The sequence below is a fragment of the Oncorhynchus kisutch genome, linkage group LG13 (assembly GCF_002021735.2).
Source record: "Oncorhynchus kisutch isolate 150728-3 linkage group LG13, Okis_V2, whole genome shotgun sequence".
Taxonomy (NCBI): domain Eukaryota; kingdom Metazoa; phylum Chordata; class Actinopteri; order Salmoniformes; family Salmonidae; genus Oncorhynchus; species Oncorhynchus kisutch.
This window is the reverse complement of record NC_034186.2, coordinates 25,643,700-25,653,068: the sequence shown is the minus strand read 5'-3', so window position 1 is coordinate 25,653,068 and position 9,369 is coordinate 25,643,700. Positions and strand designations below refer to the sequence as shown.

The 9,369-nt window shown below is 42.6% G+C and overlaps 1 protein-coding gene across 1 annotated transcript; it reads right to left on the bottom strand.

Moving 5' to 3' along the window:
- Positions 1 to 527: 527 nt before the first annotated feature.
- On the bottom strand, positions 528 to 8,931 carry sgcb (sarcoglycan, beta (dystrophin-associated glycoprotein)). The gene is made up of 6 exons (XM_020499311.2): positions 8,718 to 8,931; positions 7,724 to 7,933; positions 4,213 to 4,398; positions 3,553 to 3,744; positions 3,261 to 3,392; positions 528 to 3,152 (listed from the first exon to the last, which is right to left on the bottom strand). The coding sequence occupies exons 1-6, from the start codon at positions 8,730 to 8,732 to the stop codon at positions 2,946 to 2,948; spliced, it is 942 nt and encodes a 313-aa protein (XP_020354900.1). The 5' UTR covers positions 8,733 to 8,931; the 3' UTR covers positions 528 to 2,945.
- Positions 8,932 to 9,369: the final 438 nt, after the last annotated feature.

Genomic DNA, 9,369 nt, shown 5'->3' with positions numbered 1-9,369 from the left:
ATGCTGATTCCCTCAATCATTCACATGGCATGGTTAATGTCTCACCAGGATGTTGTTTTCTTGTCTTTCCCAGTTAACTGTGCTGCCAGAAACTAATGAAAAGGACAACTATGCCATAGCTTGGATTTATTATTGATTGATAAATAACTGGATCGGAACAGATTTCATGCTATAAAAGTAATCTTGGTTAATGCGCCCTTTTACTGTGTAAAATGTAGTAGATGTAGAATATAGCTAGTACACTGTAAATGTAGTAGATGTAGAATATAGCTAGTACACTGTAAATGTAGTAGATGTAGAATATAGCTAGTACACTGTAAATGTAGTAGATGTAGAATATAGCTAGTACACTGTAAATGTAGTAGACGTAGAATATAGCTAGTACACTGTAAATGCAGTAGACGTAGAATATAGCTAGTACATTGTAAATGCATTGACACTTCCAAGTGGGCATTGTGGGATATGGTACAAATAGGGCAGTTTTCAAATGTGAAAATAAAACTGCAAGAGACAAGAAGCAATACAGATTACAGGGCTTTCCAAACACAGAATATCCCTTTATTTAAACAAACATAAGTTAAATCATTGATATTTTCCAAAAGCTCATTCTCAAGGTTCCATTGGAAAACAATGAATTCCTACATCTATTAAAGCATGGAGTCCATATTGCTGCTTGAGATTATCACATTTCTCCAAGCACATTGTTACCGTAGAAATAATTTAATACACAATTTAAGCATGTTAGACAAATTCCAATGAGCTCAAAATAGATAAACATCACCCTTATAGTATTGCCACTTCATGTTATATTGCACAAAATCACTCAATAGTATGTTTCAAACCCATGTTAACAAAATATAATTGAAACAAACAAAAGCTTCATGAATACCACAGAAAAAGACAAAAAAAACAGCTGACTGCATTAATCTGTAGTGTATCTTAGTGCAAGTACACTACATGACCAAAAGTATGTGGAAACCTGCTCGTCGAACATCTCATCCCAAAATCATGGGCATTAATATGGAGTTGGTCCCCCTTTGCTGCCATAACAGCCTCCACTCTTGAGGGAGGCTTTCCACTAGATGGTGGAACATTGCTTCGGGGACTTGCTTCCATTCAGCCACAAGAGCATTAGAGAGGTCAGGCACCGGCGATAAGGTCTGGCTCACAGTCGGCGTACCAATTAATCCCAAAGATGTTCGATGGGGTTGAGGTCAGGGCTTTGTGCAGGCCAGTCAAGTTCTTCCACACCGATCTTGACAAACAATTTCTGTATGGACCTCGCTTTGTGCACGGGGGCATTATCATGCTGAAACCAGAAAGGGCCTTGCCCAAACTGTTGCCACTTAGTTGGAAGTACACAATTGTCTAGTATGTCATTGTATGCTGTAGCGTTAAGATTTCCCTTCACTGGAACTAAGGGGCCTAGCCCGAACCATGAAAAACAGCACCAGACCATTTTTTTTCCTCCACCAAACTGTACAGTTGGCACTATACAGTCGGGCAGGTAGCGTTCTCCTAGCGTCCGCCAAACCCAGATTCATCAGTCGGACTGCCAGATGGTGAAGTATGATTTAATCACTCCAGAGAACATGTTTCCACTGTTCCAAAGTCCAATGGCGGCAAGTTTACACTACTCCAGCCGACGCTTGGCATTGTGCATGGTGATCTTAGTCTTGTGTGCGGCTGGAAACCCATTTCATGAAGCTCCCAAATAACAGTTATTGTGCTGATGTTGCTTCTAGAGGCAGTTTGTAACTTGATAGTGAGTGTTGCAACCGAGGACGGACGTTTTTTAAGTGCTTCAGCACTCTGCGGTCCCGTTCTGAGCTTGTGTGGCCTACCACTTCGCAGCTGAGCCGTTGTTGCTCCTAGACGTTTCCATTTCACAATAACAGCACTTACAGTTGACCGGGGAAGCTCTAGCAGAGCAGGAATTTGACTAACTGACTTGTTGGAAAGGTGCGATCCTATAACGGTGCCATGTTGAAAGTCACTGAGCTCTTCAGTAAAGCCATTCTACTGCCAATGTTTATCTATGGAAATTGCATGGCTGTGTGCTCGATTTTATATACCTGTCAGCAACGGGTGTAGCTGAAATAGCCAAATCCACTCATTTAAAGGGGTGTCCACATACTTTTGTATATATAGTGTATATTCCCTTTTCTGAACATTAGGCAATATATTATAGACACATGGAAATTAATTCAATTTGGCATCATAACTAAAGACACTCTAATCTCTTCCTTTGTGAAGACACAGAGACAGTGTTTGGCACGTATTGGATGAGAAGGCAGATGTAGATAGCAATATAGAGTGCTGAGAGAGTCTGTTAGAATTCTCCTAACAGAGAGTCAACTCATGAAAATCTACACTAGACCTTTAAACATGCACAGATTATCTCCTGCAATCAGCAATACTGAATGGCTAAAATTAACTTTCCTATTTCGCACATATCCCACTAACTCCAACTCATAACTCCTTAATTAACCATAATCAATAAATAAATATAGTGTCCCACACTATGTGATCAGTGGCTGATGCCTAATGCAGGGTGACTTGTATTTGAGTCACAAACAGCTGCCAGCGGAAATATAAATGTCAAATGTCATGATTAATAGAAATATCCAGAATACTGGTAATATCCAGAATACTGGTAATACTGGATGGCTTGGTAAAGTGCTGCTTCTGTTGTTACTTCATATAGTCAGAAAAAAACTATGATAATACTTTAGCACTTATTTAGATATATTTGGCCAGGTGAATATGCAGATAAACAAAAAGACCACCATAAAAAAAGAGTGTTTCTGGGTGTGCTACATTTTGAAAGCATATAGAGTATGCACTGTACACCATTCTATGGTATTTCAACACTGGTTGGCCAGACCATCTGTTGATTGTTGGAGAGGATGGATGGTGTAACATCAGTTTGTGTTCCAGTCTCTTTAGTGGGCCTTTCCACATGGGTTGTCTGAGGTCTGGCAGCCCATGTTCTGATACTTCACCTGGACACGGAACAGAGTGCCGTCTGCACACATACACAGCTTGTATCTCAACAGGCCCTCGTCGAAATACACATTGGCCCCCACTGGGGGGTTAGGCATGCGAGTGACGCTCACCATCACAGATCCGTTCAAAATAATACTGTTCTCCTGCAAAGGGAAATACCTTGTTAACCATATTTGTCAATGGAATACACTACACCATAGACTTTCAAATTGTATACATGTATTACAAATTTGGTAAGGGGTGACACTCACAGCTCTGAGCTCGATGTCCCCTCCCATCCTGAACTCCACTGTCTTGCCCATGATGAAGACCCCCTCGTTGCCACGGATGATGGCCTTGCTGTCCCCTTTGATGGACAGGTCAGAGGAAGCGTTGCTGGTGATCTGAAAGAGAGTCTTCACTTTTTCTGGGATTTTTCAAGATGTTCATCAATGACAGGAACAGATTCTAGAATGTATTTGATCTACAGTAACACACTGCAAGGTCAATCCTACGGTTTAATTACTTGTTTTATTAGATAGCTTCTGTAACCCTGAAACATACCCTTTCTGTGGAGGCCTTCTTCACATTGAGTATTTTGACTCCTTTGGGCAGGTGGAACTCGTGGTTTTCAAAGTCTGTGCTGAAGAAGGTGTTCTGAGTGCGGGGGTCAGTGAAGGATATGCCCATGTCACTGGTGATGGACGTCTTCTCTTTCTCAACACTGAGCTTAGTGGAGCCCTGCTGGAACACCACCTGGAACACATATACATGTAAGAGTATTCAGTCTGAGTAGCCCTTTTCTGCAGTCAAATGACCCAGTGGCCCCATGGGTGGAATGTTATTCATATTTTTCATAATTGAATAATTAAAACATAGTTTTTTAAACCCAGCTGAAAATCTGGTGTTTCTATGTCAAATGGTTTTGTGATATTTAAGTATTTTTAAGCCCATAACCATGTGTTTGAGGTGTACACTTTTGTTTCAAAGTAGAGTTGCCAAGAAACACTCTGATTTAGCCCAACGCAGCAAAAGGTTAATGTATTTATATTTGGGTATTGGGGATCTGTGTATGTATAGACTAGTTACAACAATGCATGTGTGTGTTCAATCTATTCAGTGTGTGTTTGTACCTGTGTGTTGTGTGTGTGTGTTGTCTAGGTGAATGGGTTTTGACTAACTGACTGTGTTTTGCCTAAGTGAGTGTGTTTTGCCTGAGCTCACCGGGTTGTTGTTGCCGGTGATAACCAGGTCCTGGTCCTTCCTGCCCCCCACAGTACTCTTGTGCAGTGGGTGAACCACGCCCATGTCTGCCTTCTGTTTGAAACGCAGCAGCCCACTTTCATGAAACTCCATACTGTCACAGCCACTAGGCCCGATTCGTATCACCGTCCAGATCACTAGAGTGATCTGATAGTTGGGAAAATGTACAGATATTTGGATATATTGATTTGAATATTGTCATGATCATAACTAGTTATAACATAACCATAACTAACATTATCATGATGCCATGCAAATCAAAACGTATTAGTCACATGCGCCAAATACAACAGGTGTAGACCTTACTTACAAGCCACTAACCAACAATGCAGTTAAAAAAATACAGATAAGAATAAGATATAAAAGGAACAAGTAATTAAAGAGCAGCAGTAAAATAACAATAGCGAGACTATATACAGGGGGTACCGGTTAGTCGAGGTAATTGAGGTAAAATGTACATTAGGTAGAGGTATTAAAATTACTATAAATAGATAATAACAGAGAGTAGCAGCGGTGTAAAAGAGGGGGTGGGGGGGGGCAATGCAAATAGTCTGGGTAGCCATTTGATTAGATGTTCAGGAGTCTTATGGCTTGGGGGTAGAAGCTGTTAAGAAGCCTCTTGGACCTAGACTTGGTGCTTCGGTACCGCTTGCCGTGCGGTAGCAGAGAGAACAGTCTATGACTAGGGTGGCTGGAGTCTGACAATTATTAGGGCCTTCCTCTGACACCTCCTGGTATAGAGGTCCTGGATGGCAGGAAGCTTGGCCCCAGAGATGTACTGGGCCACTCGCACTACCCTCTGTAGTGCCTTGCGGTCGGGCAGTTGCCATATCAGGCAGTGATGCAACCAATGCTCTCGATGGTGCAGCTGTAGAACCTTTTAAGGATCTGAGGACCCATGCCAAATCTTTTCAGTCTCCTGAGGGGGAATAGGTTTTGTCGTGCCCTCTTCACAACTGTCTTGGTGTGCTAGGCCATGTTAGTTTGTTGGTGATGTGGACACCAAGGAACTTGAAGCTCTCAACCTGCTCCACTACAGCCCTGTAGATGAGACTGGGGGTGTGCTCGGTCCTCCTTCTCCTGTAGTCCACAATCATCTCCTCTGTCTTGGATCATGTTGAGGGAGAGATTTTTGTCCTGGCAACACATGGACAGTTCTTTGACCTCCTCCCTATTGGCCGTCTCGTCGTTGTCGGTGATCAGGCCTACCACTGTTTACCACGGCAAACTTAATGATGGTGTTGGAGACGTGCCTGGCCGTGCAGTCATGAGTGAACAGAGAGTACAGGAGGGGACTGAGCACACACCCCTGAGGGGCCCCTGTGTTGAGGATCAGCATGGCGGATGTGTTGCTACCTACCCTTACCACCTGGGGGCGGCCGGTCTGGAAGTCCAGGATCCAGTTGCAGAGGGAGGTGTTTAGTCCCAGGGTCCTTAGCTTATTGATGAGCTTTGAGGGCACCATGGTGTTGAACGCTGAGCTGTAGTCAATGAATAGCATTCTCACATAGGTGTTCCTTTTGTCCAGATGGGAAATGGGAGTGTGGAGTGCAATAGAGATTGCATCATCTGTGGATCTGTTAGGGCGGTATGCAAATTGCATTGGGTCTAGGGTTTCTGGGATAATGGTGTTGACATGAGCCATGACCAGCCTTTCAAAGCACTTCGTGGCAACAGACGTGAGTGCTATTGGTCAGTAGTCATTTAGGCAGGCTACCTTAGTGTTCTTGGGCACAGGGACTATGGTGGTATGCTTAAAACATGTTGATATTATTATAGACTTGGACAGGGAGAGGTTGAAAATGTCAGTGAAGACACTTGCCAGTTGGTCAGCGCATGCTCACAGTACACGTCCTGGTAATCCATCTGGCCCTGCGGCCTTGTGAATGTTGACCTATTTCAAGGTCTTACTCACATCGGCTGCGGAGAGCGTGATCACACAGTCGTCCGGGAACAGCTGGTGATCTCATTTATGTTTCAGTGTTATTTGCCTCGAAGCGAGCATAGAAGTAGTTTAGCTCGTCTGGTAGGCTCGTGTCACTGGGCAGCTCTCGGCTGTGCTTCCCTTTGTAGTCTGTAATGGTTTGCCACATCCGACGAGCATCGGAGCCGTTGTAGTATGATTCTATCTTAGTCCTGTATTTACACTATGCCTGTTTGATGGTTCGTCGGAGGGCATAGCAGGATTTCATATAAGCTTCCGGGTTAGAGTCCTGCTCCTTGAAAGCGGCAGCTCTAGCCTTTAGCTCAGTGCGGATGTTGCCTTAATCCATGGCTTCTGGTTGGGGTATGTATGCATGGTCACTGTGGGGATGACGTCATCGATGCACTTATTTATGAAGCCAATGACTGATGTGGTGTAATCCTCAATGCCATCAGAAGAATCCCAGAACATATTCCAGTCTGTGCTAGAAAAATAGTCTTGTAGCTTAGCATCTGCTTCATCTGCCCACCTTGTTATAGACCGAGTCACTGCTGCTTCCTGCTTACATTTTTTTTCTTGTAAGCAGGAATCATGAGGGTAGAATTATGGTCAGATTTGCCAAATGGAGGGTCAGAGAGATTTGTACGCATCTCTGTGTGTGGAGTAAAGTGGTCTAGAGTTTTTTCCCCTCTGGTTGCACATTTAACATGCTGATAGAAATTTGGTAAAAATGATTTAAGTTTCCCTGCATTAAGGTCCCCGCCACCAGGAGAGCCTCCTCTGGATGAGTGTTTTCCTGTTTGTTTATGGAGTATACAGCTCATTGAGTGTGGTCTTAGTGCCAGCATCCGTCTGTGGTGGTATGTAGACAACTACGAAAAATACAGATCAAAACTCTCTCGGTACATAGTGTGGTCTACAGCTTATCATGAGATACTCTGCCTATTGGGAGCAAAACCTTGAGACTTCCTTAGATATCCTGCACCAGCTGTTGTTTACAAATATACATTGATATTTCTGTTTTTAATGTCCCATTGGTAGTTAAATCTTCCTCATAGGTCGTCGATTTTATTTTCCAATGATTGCATGTTAGCTAGTAGAACGGAAGGCAGTGGGGGTATATTCGATCGCCTACGAAGTCTCAGAAGGCAGCCCGTCCTCTGTCCTCTTTTTCTCAGTCTTCTCTTCACGCAAATGACAGGGATTTGGGCCTGTTCCCGGGAAAGCAGTATATCCTTCATGTTGGGTTCGTCGTACTCGTTAAAATGGAAAAAATGCCTCTGCCAGTTCGTGGTGAGTAATCGCTGTTCTGATGTCCAGAAGTTATTTTTCAGTCATGAGAGACAGTAGCAGCAACATTATGTACAGAATAAGTTTTAAAAAATAAGTTACAATCAACCAAACAAAATAACACATTCAGTTAGGAGCACGTAAAACGTCGGCCATCTTCTCCGGTGCCATGCTACTAGCCTGAGTTAAAAGTTCATTCAGATACACAAGGATGATTACATAATGCAGAGGAGCTTTTGTGTGTAATTGGGCACTCACAATGAGGTTGATGAGTGCTAGCAGGAAGAGCAGGATGATGATGCAGACAGCCATGTTGCCCTTGCGTCCTCTCAGGCCTGTCTTGTGCAGGCGCTCCTCCTCTATGGGCACATAGCCTGCCTTAAAGTTGCTGTTGTGCTCCTTGTTGGTGGTCCGCCGTTCGATGGCCTTCTCCCTCATAGACCTCTTCACAGGCCCGTTGGAACTCTCCTTCAACAGACACAACAGTAAACATCAGTATAAAGGCTCAGGTGTAAAGTGTGTAGATGCTGTGACATCTACACACCACTTTTTGGGTGGTCCCCGTTAATCAAAGCATGGACTTCACTGTGTGAGACGAATGGTGAAGAGAGTTCTAGCTATCACACTGAAACTACAGTATTGTATTCCACTCTGCAGTCTAGTTAATCTAGTTGATACATTGTAACAATGTATTTAACTACCACATGTAGTTACAACGTAACAAATATATATCTCACTACAGAGAAACAGAACCATATATTGTAACACTGAAACTACCACATTGTATTTAATTAGCGTTAACGCAGGCGTCGCTGGATAGACAGACTGCTCTAAAGAATGCACGAAATTAAACACCCGAGTCTCTCTGTCTGTGTGCAATGACTAAAAATAAATCACTCGTATTTTCCCGTAACAAATGTGAATATGTCCATATTCAACTCAGATTAAAAGATAACTTCATGCTTTGGGATAATACAACCAGTTTAAATTGACCAATGCCGTGGAAAACTGCGCCAATCATCCGTTATTTGGAGCGATAGCCTATCATAAAAAAACATTATAAAGGGCTTGGGAAGAGTAAAACCGTATGTATATTCCGAAACCGCTTTACAACGTCCGACTAAAATAAATCCTTTCAAAATAGTTCGTATTGATGTAGATGCTTAAATCTAAACCCCCCAGACGTTTGAAAAGCAAACCGTGAATGTGAAATGCAGAAAAACAAGAATGTCTTAGGCTATTGAAAACGGACCTGCTCAGACGCCATGTTATGACCCTCCCTTTTCGACTGCGGTTGACAGCTCCGGAGTCGGGAAAGACAGTGGAGGAGACCACTTCATCCAAATGAATAAAATAATATATATCGGTCCGGTTTAATACTTGCTAATAGTTTTTTGTCAGTGTACTAATTATATGAGCAAAAACATTAAATAATGCTAAATTGGAGGCATTTGTATCAAAATGTCACATAGCTGGATCACTGTAGCCGATAGTTGTCCGTGTTTATCACAGATGGTTCATTCCTGGCTAAACCAGCCAATAGAAAAGGCCAGCAGCAGGATTCTAAAATAGAAAAGTCCACATAAATCATCCATTCATATTTTTTCCATAGATAACTTGCAGGCGGGGCTTCCGAATAGACGAGTGTCCAGACCATTTGTTCACCAATTACACAGAACATGTTATGCTTGTTGAAGTTTAATAATATTAACGTTAGAAAAGTATAATTTATCCAAATGTTAAAATGGCCACTTCATTAGTTTTCATTTCTTTAGACAATTACCTATGTGGACAAAAATGTACGTGTAATTTACTGGCCTAAAATTCATTAGGGAAATTTGTCTATGCTCCACTGTTTTTAACTGTGCTTGACACAACACCCACGCGTTTGTGACAGTATGACA